We start from the raw sequence: 16,129 nt of genomic DNA on the forward strand, positions 1-16,129 counted from the left end.
TCCTCCTTCAGGCTTTCATTATTAGAAAACCAATAAAAAAAACTGCTAAACAAATATCTGATCAGAAATTTATGTTAATGAGGAAATAAAGGTGGTAAAAAAAAACCTAATTAGTCTTTGCTTTAGAGTGGATCTGAATCAGAGGAGCTTGAAAACATGTGAGAGGCTCAGAAGCTCTGAGACCAGCATTCAGCCAGTCATTTATCCGAGTGAAGCGATGATAGAGAGCATGAAGGAGCTATCTCTTCCCTGCTCTCCTTCATCTCTCAGAAAGCTGCTCATTCTTCTTCTGCAGGGTGATGCTGTAACCCAAATGCAATTCAAACATATTTGAGGCGTCTCCAAAGCATAGATTGGGTTTTATCTGCAGTCTGCTGCTTCATCAAGTACTTTAAATGGCTGTAATCCACTCGTGGATGTGGAAGCATTCTCACTAAAACACATGTGTTTCAAGAGGTTTGTGCGTGTTGTATTATTATTATTGCTGTGCCATAAAGACATGAATTATTTATTAGTTGTTTCTCTGAACTGAACTCTGGGGTAAACTGGTGAAGGAGTGGTCGTTTGTGTTGTTGCTGGTCAGATAAATTGGACTCGTTTATTGATCACAGTGGAGTCACTGCAGCATCTTTACATCCCCTCAGACTCAGGCAGGGCCAGTGCAGGGCCAAAGCCAGGCTTTTCAAAATACTGAGGTCATAAGTCCTGAGCAGAAGACCATCATCTTACTTTAGCGTGTTAGCATGCTAACATTAGCTAATTAGCAGTAAACACAGAGTGCAGCTGAGGCTGATGCGAACGCCATCAGCTCTGCAGGTGTTTGGTCAGAAACCAAAGTGTCGGACACATTAACATGTCGACCTGATGGTGGCGCTAGATGGAAAGTCAGAGGATCAGCAGAGTTATTACAGTTCATCCTGAGGGGAGCATGAACGACGAAGCACGTCTCATCACAGTCCAGCAGCTGCTGATGCTTCAGTCTGAACTACAGTGGTGGACCGACAGACATTCATGGAAACACGCAGCCTTAAAGCCCCAACATGTGTAAAATGTGTGTAATTGTAAAATGTAAACGCTTCTTTTTGTCAATATAAGCCTCCTTACTTTCCGAAATATTACTGAGGACATGACTTTAATGTCCTCAACGGTTGCTTGGTCGGTTGGACATCAGTGTCGGTTGGACAGTCAGTCCAAAGCAAGATGTCCTCACACTGACTGGACGGACTGACCTTTCATTTATACAGATGGTCCCCTGAGGATGAACCTTAATGATTTTGGTGACCTCATTACGTTTTGTCTTAGTGCCACCATCACGTCAAAGTTCCCTTTGTCCAGAATTCTCAACAACTACTGCCATAAGTCCATGAAATCCACTGTGGATATTCATGGTCTCCAGAGGATGGAGACTCCTTGACCCTGTCTTTCTCCACTTGGTATCGCCACACCAAACCCCCTACACGTATTTCAATTTTCAGCTATGACGTAGCCTTGTAGCATTATTTTTCATGCAAAATTGCAGTACTGTCACCGCCTCACCCTAAAGGCAGTGACGCACCTCAGGCCTGGGGATGAAAGTTCTGCCATTGGACCTGTCACCATACATTTCTAGCTAGCTAAAAGCTACAGCTAATATCTGAGGCATTGGTACATTGCCTGTTTGTAGAGAATAAACACAGCCTGCAAATTCGGTGCAGCAATCTTTATAATAATTTTCAAAAATAAAGTTAGAAAAAAAAATCCCTTTGAGTCTGATCTTAGAGGAACTTCAGCATTCAACACTGTCAAGACAGCTTCCTGTTAGCAGAGACGCTTTGAAAGGAGACGGCTCACTTGAGAGCCATTTCCTGTTTCTGGGTCACGTGGGTTTCACCACGGCCCCGCCCCTTCAGGAGACCAGCGGCAGCTCCTGAGTCTATTCACTCCGATGGGAGAAGTGAACGCGAGCGCAGATTATGAGCGATTCTTTCGCCAAAGTAAATATCGGACCCATTCTCCACGAGCCACACGTCTTCCAGACGTTCTGACACTAAAATGGCGTTTTTCAGACAAACAAGTCGGGAGAAAATTAACTGTGATCGAGACCCGTCTCTCCGGCAGCATCTGTTCTCTCGCCGTCGGTCTGGTTTCACTGCCGGCGCTTTCCCACCGGACAGACAGACATTTAGAGGGATTAAAAGTTAAAACTGAAGTAAAACTATTGAAATAATGCCATTATATTTATTATTATTTAACTGGGGAGAGGTGGCCACGCCCACTTAGGAGACAGGAAGTGTATACCGTTTCATACCATCGCTGCTGCCTGTAATGCGTTTGTGTTTCTTTGCTATTAGTCAACTACAGCTGAGCTCTGGTGTGAAATATCATGCTGCGTCATGCAGAAAGCCGTGTGGAGGAGCTTCCTCTGCTGCAGCCACAGTCTCATCTTTCTGCAGATGTGTAGAGATGCACAGCGACACACACACAGACACATGCCAACAGCGAGGCTCACTGCAGTCGTCACTGTCGGAGCTGTTGATCTCCACCGACGTGTCCACGCTGCTGGTCAGAGACAAAGACCCGCCCCCGCCCGGCCGGCCGTGGGCCAGCAGAGGAGACAGCAGGTGAGCCCCGCCCATCCCGGAGGCCACTGAGCCGGGGCTGAGGGCCAGCGGGGAGGAGGCGGGGTTCGGGGAGACGGGGCCAGGGGAGGTGGGGGACAGGCGGGGGAAGTAGGCGGAGATCTGTCGGATGGGTCTGATGGGGCCGGGGCAAACGTCAATGGCCATGTGTTCCTGGATGGAGATGCTGAGCTTCTTTCCTCTCCGCACCGTCATAGAGTCTGAAACAACAAAGAAAGACGGTGTTTACTTAACAAAACAATATCAACACGAGGTCCATTTAGTGGCAGGAGCTTTCGACCATATCACATGAGCTTCATCAGCAGATAAAGACAAACAAAAGAGAGCTCAGTTTAGTTTATTCCAAATTTAGTCTAGTTTTAGTTGCTTTCAGTTTTGTTTTGTTTCAGCTTTGTTTAGATGAGTTTTAATTTAGTTTATTAGGTTTCCATTTATCAGTCTGATTATCCGCGAGTCAAAAGGTACCCGAGGATAATTAGACCTGATCCAAAATGCGATCGACCTGAACAAACAGGGAGAGAACAGCAACACTGTCAGAGGCAGGACGCTCCACCGATTAACAAGCAGCAACACGGATCATCTTTCCTGTACTTCACAGACTCTAGTGGTGGTGATGATGATGATGATGATGATGACGACGCACCACGTGGTCAGAGCTGATCGCTTGGATCCACCCAGGTATCAGACATACTGACACACAGACCTGAGACCTGCAGCAACACAACAAGACCCTACCAGGCTCGATTAGACTCAGGATCATTTGGACCCTGCACCCGACTCATGGTCCGGTGTCGAGTCTTGGATAACAGGAACCGAGTGCACCCATGAAGACCTGTATCTTCTATTAAAGGCTGCTGTTATTCTATATTTCTCTTACTGTCAATAACTCTCGTGCAGACGTGTTACTGCGTCACTAAATACTTCCTGACTTCCTGCTTGTGGCTCTTTGTGATGTTAATGGAAACACAAAAACAGGCTTATTTCCTTTTTTCCAAAACCGGGTCTGACACATTTGATCCCCAACAGCAGCCTCTGCGGCCCGCTGCAGGTAACTGACAGCAGGTGTCTAATGAGGAGTGTGTGTGTGTGTGTGTGTGTGTGTGTGAGTGACACATGAAAAGAAAGTGAGTGTGTGTGAACAAGATAGAGGCTGGGTGTGCTGGGATCGTATTTGAGTTTGAGAAGGCTGAGAGAAAAGGTGTGTCGCAGCCCGATGCTGAAGGAAAAGGAAGCGAATGGACAGAAAATAAACAAGGCAGTTTAACAAACACTGTGTAAAGATGTGGAGATATAACAGAAAAGATATAGGAGCCACATACAGAACCAGAACCACCCAAGGGTGCAAAGACAGCTCCCTAATGAGGTTTCCATATTCCTACACGCACTGCTCGTTTCAGGAACAGCAGGATGAAGTCAAACAGGCTCGGTGGCCTCCAGCCAGAACATTTAAACACCACTGAACCTGAAGACAAGACAGGTCAGACATCCACCACGCAGCTCAGGATGCAGCGTGACGGCCCCCAGTTAGAGCAATATTTTATACTTTATTTTCCAGTATTAAATAAACTGTACGACTGTTACATGTTACAAAGTAGTCTAATGTGAGTTTGCACATATTTGATAGGCCCATGCAGCACTTTGACAGTTGAGGTCGCGTCACGCCAAAAACTGAGCCAGGTTCAACTTTTTTGTTGGAGCCCCTCGAGGACCCCGCTGTGCCACAGTGGTGTCACTAGATGACTGAGGGACAGGGTTTGTTTTTGTCTTCCCCCTCATTCATCTGAAGGCCAGCAATGCAGTGGAGGTGCCAACGTAGAAGGCTGCGGCAAAAAAAGACATCCGGCAAAAAAGCTGGACCTTGCTCAACTTTTGCCGTAACTTGACGTCTTCCAGCGAGACATCCAGCGAGACGTCATCCAGCGAGGAGACATCCAGCGAGGAGACATCCAGCGAGACGACATCCAGCAAAGAGACGTCATCCAGCGAGACGTCATCCAGCGAGGAGACATCCAGCAAAGAGACGTCATCCAGCAAAGAGACGTCATCCAGCAAAGAGACGTCATCCAGCGAGGAGACATCCAGCAAAGAGACATCATCCAGCAAAGAGACGTCATCCAGCAAAGAGACGTCATCCAGCAAAGAGACGTCATCCAGCAAGACGTCATCCAGCAAGACGTCATCCAGCGAGGAGACTTCCAGCGAGGAGACTTCCAGCGAGACATCTTCCAGCGAGACATCTTCCAGCGAGACGCTGCAGTCTTCATGTACATGCGAGAGCACATTCCTGGTAGATGACTTTGTAAGGGGAACGCTGTCGTTGAGACAAAATGATAGCGTTCCAGAGTAGTAAAAGTCTGTCTCAGAGTATCATAAACTGCTGTGCAGTGTTCTGGCATCTGATAAGCCTTTAAAGTCATTAATCTGTCACTCGAACTGCCTTCCTGGACTGTATTTCATGTCTCTACAATACCCACTGCCGCAGCCCCTTTGGCTGTTTTCGATCTGAATGCTTCTTCTTCTGGCTTCCTACTAACCGTCAATGTTGGTTTCTTTTAACGAGACCACTGTGTTTCCTAGCCCTGACAAAGGGCTGCCATGCTACGTATCATGGTCCTGGATCTCCTTTAATTTGGACATTTCAGTCTCTGAGCAAATCATTAGAGATATTACAGGAAGAATGTTGAAAATAAAAAACTCACTGGATTGTAGGACATTCTTTTAGCAACTTATACGGAGGGGAAAATGGACGAGCGACAGGTTGACTCCATCCAAATAAAGGTTTCTTCTTTTCAAACCAAAACAAGCCATTTAAAATCAAAGATGCGAATCCTACCCAACCAGCACAGACGCTCACACGGAGCAGCCTAATCAAGCTAACGGAGGCACTAGCATCAACAAAAGCACCGGCTACAGCTAGTGCAGCCAAGCTAACGGCCCGAGCCCGACTGTTGGTAGGAACAAGTGATGTACTTCTTTTCATGTTAGCACACTACAGAGCTCCTCACATGGAGCCGGCTGTACAAATCCTAAATCTAATACTAATGTGAAAAAGTCACTGCTGGTTATAATAAGCTCTTACACTCGGAAGTGATTGCTGGCAGCTCAACAAATGTCTTACAGGCCGGCATCTGGGGTCGGACCGGCTCACCGCACCACAGGTACACCTCTACAGTATGAGTGAGTCACAGCTGAAGCTTCAGGCTCTGCTGGTGACCTTTCCAAACTACATTTACTGGTCAAATCTGACGTCAAGGACCCCCCATCTTCAGACGAGAAGTGCCAGACAAGAGCGGCGTCCAGGAGAGCTGCTGCAGGGTCGAATGGACAGACGAGACGCTGGGTCGTCTCGTAGGCAGAGGTACCAAGATAACCACAGATGGGATTCTTCTAGATGTAGACAAACATGTTTATTAAATTTCAGGGGAAGAATCGTTTCATAAAGTGATCTGTGATGCTTTTTGTTTTGTACTACTGCTTTTATAAACCTTTCACGGACGCCGAGAGAGAGATGCTGAGTAACAGGAACATTAACTTGACCACCATGACCTCAGAGCCTTTCCAGCAGAAACCCATGCGTCTCCAGGCTTCACGTAAGGAAACGTACACGGCTGTCGTTCAGACACGTTCACGCGTTTCTTTCATACCCGAACGGATTGTGGGTAAAATGTAAAACGTTCTGTGCTGTTCAAGTCCACCAGGAAGCCGAGGCCCGCAGTGTCGTGGAGGGATTTAGTTTCCTGTGTTCTGCTAGAGGATCACTTGTGGCAGTACTCAGCTGAGATGTACGCAGTAGGCCCCCCCATCATCGCCTACTATCCAAAAATCCGTTTGGTTACCGAGAACACCTTTCTCTGTGTAGGTTTGCAAAGACCTTTCCGTGTATCTCCGAGTCCGACATTAGCTGCGGGTTAGGGCTGGTTAGCGCTGACTACCAGCACTGGGGGCGTTTATTGTTATCCAATTATCCATTATTCAAGATGTTACAGTGTACAACTGTGTTTACAGGCTCAGTAGCACTCAGGTCCCTGTGTGCCTGCTAAATGCTCAGAGAGCTCTGAAGTCAATACAGTCGACAAGCAATCCACAACAATCTACAAACGTCCTCCCGCCACATGAGCAAAGACGAGAAATGCAAGCAGCTCAGCGTCGGAGGGACGAGCGGCGTCACAGTTTGGAACAGTTTACAAGCTCGTTGAGTGTCGAGCTTCTGCAGATGCATCGCCGCACAGGCCGAACGTATCGTTTCTCCTGAGCGAGGAGCACCTGACTGTCTTCTCCAGTTAAAGCGAAGTGGTTCATCTGTGAGATTCAGTCCGAGGGTCCTCTCGTCGTGTCTGACAATAATCCACTTACTCTGCGTGCGGTGACGGTAACCAGAGTCTTACTCGCAGTGGGTTTACTGAGGAACACAATCCAGTATTTGACTCTGTGATCAGAGTGTTTAAAGGCCGCCGCAGCATTTGAAAAAAAATGTCTGCTGCCTTAAATGATCACGTTAGAAGAGATAAGAACTGAGTGGACTCCTCGTTAGCCCAAAATGTTAAACAGCTGGTTCCAATTATCAGATGCGTTGCCTGATTTCCCACCTCAGCCTTCTGCATGTTAACTGGCAGGAGACAGTGGTCGAGAAGGGAGAGGACAAATCAAATGTTCAAGGAACTGAAGACATTAAAACAGTGGGTGGAGGTGGAGGTGGAGGCAGTGGGTGGATATACACAGTGTGGAAGCCTCTGTTTAAAAAGCTCCGCAGGGCGTCCAGAACGAGGCTGAAGCAGAGACTTCTATCCAAACTAACAAGTGTGAACAGAGTGAGGGGGCTGATCAAACTGCTAACTGAAAAGCAGAATGACTCGACCGGACTCCATTTTCAGGTTTATATTGTATTTCATGGATCTTGAGCTGAATGCTCGTCTCACTGCCTTTTCTGTGTGACTTCTTTGTCCCGTTCACCGGAAAAACTCTCATCAGTCAAACAGCCCTCAGTATTTTGTCATGCCGTTTGGAGGATTTGTTGGTTTCACACTCTGCTTGAATAAGAGCTTTTTGTTTATGTCTGCATCAGTGATCTTCCCTGTTGAGCAGAAATGTGCTGCGTTGAGCTGGATTCTCCCCTCAGAGGCTTTTCATATGCTGGTGTGAGCAGGAGAGAAGAGCTGACTCATGCATCCTACTGTACTCCAAGATGAAATTAACTAAATAAACTGTCAGACTCGTGTTCCCGTGTGTTAACTATCACTACGGATGTGCGTTGCCTTTCCTTATGTTTAAGCCATTCAGGCATGTGGCTGCAGGTACTGATGGCAAAACAGAATCCAGTTTGAGTAACAGACCCATGAGTTTATCAGACAGCAAAACACCGCAGAGCTACTTATGATACCGTGAGACGGGATGTTACGACTCCGGAGAGCTATCGCAGTGACAGACATTTTATTTCCCATTACTTTGAGGTCAACAGTAGAAAGTAACACGAATCTACGTCTGTACATATTTCATCGGCCAGGTGAAGTATGTTTTTGTGGCGAAAGTCGAGCCAATTATGAGCTCGTGATTCAGTTTATGACATGCGGAAAACCACTTCACATTTAAAAGATTCACGTGTATTTGACGTGCGAAATGTGGAACATAGCAAACAGTTTCACGTGTAATATTACTGTGCATGTAAAACACATTGGGTTTATTTGGTGGGTGTTTCAGCTGGCTGGTGCTCCGCTGTAGTCATGTTTAATTCAGGGGGAAGCAGCATTTATCAGCGGAAACATTCTCCCACATGAAAGTGAAATCTGGTGCGCGGCCGGTGACTGATATTCAGTCGCAGTGGGATTACTGGTGAGACGCAGCAGTGGAGAGTTAAGCTGAGGGAAACGCACAGTAGAGTATGCTAATGAAGACACATGAAATGCTTCTCTCTCGGCATCCTCACCTCCCTCCCTCCCCCTCTCCCCTCTTTACTGTCCTATCTCACCTGCCAGTCACTCCTGCTGTCTTTATTCTCACCCTGGTGTCTGTCTCCCCCTCTTTCAGATATGTCCCCGTCTCCGTGTAGCTCTCTGCGTTAACGCTCTCCCCTTCGCTCACTCTGTCGCTGTGGAGAGGTGACTCAGTGGTCAGCGTCACTTTGAATATTGACCTGCTGACTGATTGACAGGTGAGGAAAGGGTGAGGAGAGGTGGTTAAAAGCTACGGCCGCGCCATAAGCTGATCACGCCAGGACTCTGAAGGATCCTTTCAGCATTCAGCTGCTGCTAAAGCATCACCGATTTGTGAAACCTTGCAGGATCATTCAGAGTTTACATGTCAACTAAATGTGGTTCAGGGCTGCAAATGACAATTATTTTATCATCAGTTCATCCGTCAACTATTTTCTCAATCGATCAGTCATTTGCTCTATAAGACGTGAGGTCATCAGATGCTTTGTTTAGTCTGATCCAAAAGATATTCAGTTCACTAAACTGTGAGGAAAAAGCAACGCATTTGTGTGAAAACTGACTCAAAATAGTTGCAGATTAATTTTCTGTCGATCAAGCAATTGTTGCAGCTCTAATGTGGTTGCAACTGCGCAATGCCTTGGAAGAGTTAAAGAGAGCCGAAGTGAAAGCAGAACGTCTGGGTTCTTGTCAAGAGTTACGAAAACCTCATTCAGAATCCCACTGACATTCGTGATAATGCAAATAACTCCAAATCCAGAGTCCAAATACAATACAGTACATGAGTTAATGTACTTCGTTACATTCCACCACTGCGTCTGAATGTGTGTTTTAATGCAGACCTCGATCCACATTTTTAAAACAATCAACAACTTCTGGTATTAAAATATCAGATTTAAAGGAGCGTGCAGTCTTACTGGAGGTGTGTATTTTCTACTCTAAGTTTTCTTTATAGTCATTTAAAAAAAAAACCTCTTATTTAGCACTATATAAATAAAGATTATTATTACTCATTCTTTTTATTTATCATGACAGCCAGCATTACTCTGGCAGGGTCTGGAGCGAGAGGGGCACACCTTGGAGAGACTGTTAGATTATTAGTAGACATCATTATTTCCTCAGTGTTTCCTGTGGATAATCCACCACATGTGTCGCAGAAAGGAGAGGAAAAAAATACATAATTTAATTCACTTCTCCTGCCAAAATCTTCTCTCTCTCTGGGACTTGAAAACCTCCAGTCACCGAAACCCCACATTATTATTCATGTAAATCAATACTGCCTCAGCGCTGACACAGACAGATGTTCCCGGCTGTTGCATTAGCAGAGAAAAGGTGTCAGTTTCTGATGAAGGATGGGGAACAAAGGACTCCTCTGCACAGTAATGGCGTTCAAGAATCAATAAACAACCTCAAACTCCAACCAAAAAGAAATCGGGTGACTTTAATTCAAGTTTACATCGCTTCCCTTCGTTCCAATTTAACAGTTATTGTTTGAATGCAACTTCTTTAATAAATATATTAAGATCTGGTGGTGGAATGTAACCAATTATATTTACCCAAGTACTGTACTTAAGATACTTTTACTTTACTTGAGTATTTCCATGCTAGCCTTATTTATACCACTACTACATCAGAGGGAAATTATGTACTTTTAACGGCACTACATGTATTTGACAGTTATACATATGTCGGTCCCTATTGTTTCTTTAACTTAACAACCTGAGGACGAGTTGACGTCCTACAGTCTCAGAGCTTTTGCCACCAGAAGTGTGGAAAAGGATCTGTCAGAGCATAGGGACAGAAAAATTGCAGAAAATATTACTGAACAGTAAAAATTAAAATGTTGGTCGGCTACCAGTTACTTTGCATTTTGAAATTGTGAAAACGTGATCTCATGGGATGGCGTATAAATAGCACGCCACTTTTAAAGGACATTTTGCGTGTCATGTCGACGCATTTTAAGCTTTTCGCGTGTCATTTAAAGCCGTGACAGATGCCGCATTTCATGAGTTTTGGACGTGCAGGAAAGGACAAAGTCAGGTGACCTTCATCGTCATAGTCAGGTGACCTCTGTCATGGTAACAATAATAAACACATTACCATTGTGAAACGGTCGCAGTTTGGTTAGGTTCAGGCAACAAAACTACATGGTTTGGGTTAGTAAGTACGTTATGTTAGTCATGTGACATACATCATGTACGCAGTCACATAAGTTAAGTTAAAACTTTGAATAAGTCAACATTGACTTTTGGTTTCACACGGGACACGAACTCTGATCTCCTGTGTTTGTTTGACCCAACCATCCGTCCACCCACCCCAACCACCTCCTTAGGCGGACTTGTCGCTCTATATACGCCATCACCTGACATTGCTTTCTACATGACGTTCAGATGCGTCGTCTCTGCACAGTAGAAGTCAGTTGAGACTAAATGGCACGAAATGACACGCAAAATGACGTAAGACATTGCTGTGTTATTCCCACGCCATGTGGTGAGACCAGGCTGACAAAACATATGATCAGCTCATCAAATATGATGAACTGTTATAGAATAAACTACCCAACAGCTAGCCAGCTGACTCCTTGTTGGCATGTTAGTGAACTACTTTAGGTGGCAAGCTAATGGCTAACACACTAGCCAGCCAGAAACATGCTAACATTAGTCAGTCAATATATCTCTTAGCTTCTTTCTAGTTTCTCTGTACTGGACCGTTTACTCCACCTGACATGTTGTTCGCAGGATTGTTCATCATTTCAAATCAATAAACATACTGTAGAGGGAACAAAGCTTTCAGCGTTAGCTAGCTAGCTTGTTTGCTTGGACGCTAACAGGAGAATAGGTTAACACAGTTTAAAAGCTGTATCAGTATGATGTCCTCCTGTCTCCCAACTATGTGTAAAGCAGGTCTCTGTTGAGAGGAGCTTCAATAAAACTGGATGGTGACACACAGCTAATAAGCTACGATAGCGTCCTCCATTTTGGACTCTCCGGCTCTCCATCCACTCCCAGGTCAGCTCTGTCAGGACGGCTTGCCTTTACTCAATGCTGCAGATTCCTGGGCCAAAGTCAAATTTCACCGAAGTTGAACTTGACGCAAAACATTTGCACAAATTGACTTCGATCCTGTGAACAAATCTACGGATCGCAGAGATTTCATTGAAATTATTTGAGTTTTCTGTGAAATGTTGCTCTTTTAAATGCTTTTGTGACCGAGTCTTAATTTAACACCTGGATCAGACCTCACCTCTGACCACACCCAGCGGTGATGTCACAGTGTTCGGACACACCCCGGAGTACACGTCTACATCACTACAGCAAGGTGAGAAGTTAGCAAAAACAAGAGTATCAGAGGGTGTTCAGTTACTCCTTAAAGTACATTTCGCAGATAACACCGATGTACTTTAATTTGCCTAAAATTGTAAGACGGGGATTTTACCTGTAATAGAGTATCATTACCATATGCCATTCTGTAAAAATAAACAATATATAGACAGAAATAAATCATCACTTACGACCCGCTAGAAGTGTGTGGCGGCGTCTGTATCTGCAGAGCTGCGGCCCTCTGGCTTAATTTTCTTAGTTTCTTATTAGTTTGCTGTGTTCGGGACGTTTCTGGGCGTCAACCTTTGGGCAGCGGTGTGTAGCCCCCAGCCAATAACAGCGCACTGTGCAGCCCCCAGCCAATAACAGCGCACTGTGCAGCCCCCAGCCAATAACAGCGCACTGTGCAGCCCCCAGCCAATAACAGCGCACTGTGCAGCCCCCAGCCAATAACAACGCGGTGTGCAGCCCCCAGCCAATAGCAGCGCGCAGGCTGTGAGGTCGGGACTCTAGTGAAACGTAGCAGGTTATGTCGCCGTCTTCCGTCACGCTCTGCTCTCGGTCTGTGTCCCAGATGCATGTCCAGCGCTGACACAGCGCTAAAACGAAGTGTGCAGACAGGTCTGGCTACGACTATGAAAGAGCTGCTCTTTATTTGGTTTGTGTGTCTTTCTGCACACACACACAGGCAGAGCAGAGGATGACGCGTTGCTTCGCCTGCATTCACACTCCTTCCTGCAGGGCTGTGCGGAGCTGTGGGCGATTTTATTTGTGCTTCAGAACGTAACCACTGTGAAACAATCAGAAAATAACGTTTTATTTCTCCGATTCACTGCTTTGTTCTCGCCAACGTCGCTCTGCCTCTCCATTCACTCTGTAGCCCCCTCTCTCTGAGCCGGGGAGGAGGGGCCAGCTTCGAATCGTGTGTTTACAAACAGCAACTGACAAATTCTACTTATTCTGCCTTTAAGTAAAGAATTTGAATATTTCTTCAACCACTGTGAGCATCCCTGATTAATCAAGATGAAATTGAAATGACACAGGGAGCAGAAGAAAGTACAGATGAACTGGAAGTGAACATCCATGAGCAGTATACAAGTCAAACAATGTACTACAGATAAAATTATGAGAAGAATTGCTGATTTCAAATGTTTATTTTAGTAAAAGTATGTTATGTATGTTATGTAAGTTATTATCTGCAAAATGTATCAAAACATTACTGTCCACTGAAAACCATGTACCTCCCTATTTGGTCATATTTGTTTTCAGATAAACTGGAGGATTAAATGCTATTTTGTGGGTTTAGACAATAATCCTTCAATTTTATGCTAAAAAACCTCAAATAAAAGTCCTGTCACGAAGCTTAAAACAAGGCAGACATCAAAAGCTGACAAAATGAAAAGTAAAAAGTAGTCATTATGCAGAACGGCTCTTTACAGAGTGTTTTAATATTAAATATTATATTATTGGATTATTATAATGATGCATTGCACCTTGTAATGCAACATGTAAACAGTATTTTATTAATATAGTGTTTAATCCACTGAAGCTCAACTGGGGGTCCACAGAGCATTAGGGCTGTGTGCCAGTTTCTGTTCGTTAAAATCAGACATATACTGATATAATTCATTTTTTATTTATTAGATTAGAGAAGTCATTCTGAGGAATAAGTCCTTAAAGTTTGTACTCAAACCTGCAAACTGTTTCATTTTTACAGGGGGGGTTTGGCCACTTGACGGCAGCAAAACGAGCTGTGAACACCTTATAAAGTTGTAGACTGTTTGGTCTAATAGTCTAATATTATTAGTGGACTACTTTATATACTGTTGGGTTGTTTAATCGATAATGCATCATGTTACATTACATTTATTTGGCAGACACTTTCGTTCAAAGCGACTTACAGAAATTGCATTAAACTCAATAAGAACGAACACTAGAAATCATAAAAAAAAAAAGTGATTTAAAAACAGCCTCAGTAGGTTTTTGTTTGTTTTTTTTCAAATGTTTTTGATGCCAATTTTAATCTGAAATCTGGCTATTAAATGAGAAGTATAAAATGGAATAAAAAAAAAAAACAGTTATATTCAAGACTTTCCACTCCTGATATTTGACATAAAGCAGTCAAATCAGAAAAGAGAAACTGATCGACGAGAGGAGAGATAAAGGAGGCAGAGATAAAAAATAAAAAAATGCAAAAGCCTCTGTGAAGTGAATAATAATAATTAAAAAAAAAAGGAAAACAACCAGTCAAAGCCAAAAGCACCCCAGTATCAACAGGAACAGTTGAGGTGACAATTCAAGTCAATTTAATTTAATTTCTCTTACCTCTGATTGTGTGAGTGGAGGAGATTCCTACACAAACAGGTGGATGTCAGTGCATGAGGGGTCCGCACTAACAGGTGGAGAGAGAGGCAGCGAGCAGCCTAGTGATGGAGGGAGGTAGGGGAGGGAGGGAGAGAGAGAGAGAGCGAGAGCGAGAGAGAGAGAGAGAGAGCTCCCCTTTATAGATTTGGACTTTTAACCCTTTCTCTTCCTTTCCTCTGCCTGTTTTTTTCGGTGCGATTTCTGTGTGTTTAATATCCTTTCGCTGAGCTTCACATTCATCTGACATGTCAACAGCGATGAAGCTCTTCCTTTAATCACACTGCACATGTATTAGATTAACTCTCCCTCACGCTCTTCCTCCCTCTCCTTTTCTTTCCCGGGGCTGCAGATAGCGGGGACTGGAGCAAAATAATGTGCCAACAGCAGCATCTGTCTTTCTGTTTCTCGCTGTATAATTTGTGGTTAATGATGCCTAATGATACATGTGTGCATCCAACACACATATTCACACATAGATGTCCATGCAAAGCTGCAGTTTTTTTTTTTACTCCTCCCTTCCAGGAAAGGGTGTAGATGATCTGGCCCTCTATCCCTCCTTTCCCCCCTCATTTTTTCCTTCTTCATCCCTCCTCCTCGTCAGCCTTTTGTTCCTCCTCTTCTTCTTCTTCTCTCCTGTGATCAGACAGATAGGTGTCCCTGGGGTGTAGGAACCCCTCGTTAAAACAACCCCCCAATCCTCCTCCGCCTCTCATCCACCCACTCTCTCTCTACCCATCCATGCATGCCAAATGGCCGAGGGAACTCTGAGATGATTTTTTTCATCCACACCTCTCCTCTCCATCAGTGGTCTCGAGTGTAACATGATACAAAACCCTGCAGGCCAGTTCAGTGGAAGATAAAAAAAACCCCACCACTGCTGCGCTGGTTTTTGTCTTGTGAAGCCCAGATGGAACAATTTTCCTCTTTTTTGTGTCTGTTTTCCACCAGCTGACAGCGAGGTCCGACCAAACCAAACCAAGCCTGAGAAAAGCCTCTCGCCGTCTCTGCTTCTCTGAGGAAGCAGGGCATGGTCAAAAAGAAGTGAGCACTTTGTTTTGCAGGTTTGGGGAGGTTTTTTTTTTGGTTGTTTTTTTTAATATTGAAAACATCAACTCTTGTGTGATAAGAGAAGCCGTGTTTGCTGAGTAAAGATCAGTGGGTTGATGACATCTGTAAACCAAAACTGCGTCTCTTTAGGATGAGAGGGTGGCGCGAAGATAGTGTATCTTACATTGCATCCTCCATTTAAATCAAACAACAAACTGAGATGAAATTGGCTAGTGAACTTTCCATAATATTGTTAGTATAAAACATAGAAATGTCATGTAAACCTCTGTAATGCACTAACCCTGAAATTATTTTTAATTCCCTTCATTTGAACTGTTACGATAGACAGTGTTGAGCTTTACTGCCTTATCTCTGAGTGAAGTTCAATTCTAGTGTCTTTTTAGGAGATTAACTGTACATTTAAATATAGATTCAATTAAACTATATAATTTTTTTATTTGAAAAACATGCAGAGAAGGTGGAAATACTTTTTTCAGCCCTGAGTAGTGTCTACAGATCACAGACGTTAGTGGATTCACTAAATCCAGAAGATTTAAGAAAATCTCATTCAAAAATCACATTAACATTTGGAGCAACACAAAATAACTAAAGATCCAGCCTGGGAACAGAACCTCTCTCAACAGTATGGCGTGTGATTAACGCCTTATGTTTAGATATTTAAAAACTATGTCACTTGTTTATGTAAAAAAAACAAAAACAACTTAATGCCAACTCAAATATGGCAGCTTGGTCAGTGGCCCTACGCTTCAAACTGTACCGCTCTAGCTCGTGCAGGGCTCCGCGTTCAAGTTAGCAATAATAAATATGCAATGTCTGGTCAGACTTTCAAATAAAA

At 44.2% G+C, this 16,129-nt stretch overlaps 1 protein-coding gene across 4 annotated transcripts in view; it reads right to left on the reverse strand.

Moving 5' to 3' along the window:
• The window catches only part of doc2a (double C2-like domains, alpha), a 55,429-nt gene extending 40,887 nt beyond the window's left edge, over window positions 1-14,542 (reverse strand). Inside the window, exons 1-2 of one of the 4 annotated variants that reach the window (XM_044181539.1) lie at window positions 14,188-14,542; window positions 2,489-2,818 (exon numbers count right to left, since the gene is read on the reverse strand). In XM_044181539.1, coding sequence (XP_044037474.1) covers window positions 2,489-2,813 — 325 coding nt within the window. In that variant the 5' untranslated portion in view covers window positions 2,814-2,818; window positions 14,188-14,542. Of the gene's footprint in view, window positions 1-2,488; window positions 2,819-5,697; window positions 5,854-8,580; window positions 8,602-12,053; window positions 12,094-14,187 lie in introns of those variants that run through there. The other 3 variants (XM_044181541.1, XM_044181540.1, XM_044181538.1) reach the window with 3 other exon arrangements.
• Between the last annotated feature and the right edge of the window lie 1,587 nt (window positions 14,543-16,129).

Source organism: Siniperca chuatsi, linkage group LG21 (genome assembly GCF_020085105.1).
Source record: "Siniperca chuatsi isolate FFG_IHB_CAS linkage group LG21, ASM2008510v1, whole genome shotgun sequence".
In the NCBI taxonomy this organism is placed as follows: domain Eukaryota; kingdom Metazoa; phylum Chordata; class Actinopteri; order Centrarchiformes; family Sinipercidae; genus Siniperca; species Siniperca chuatsi.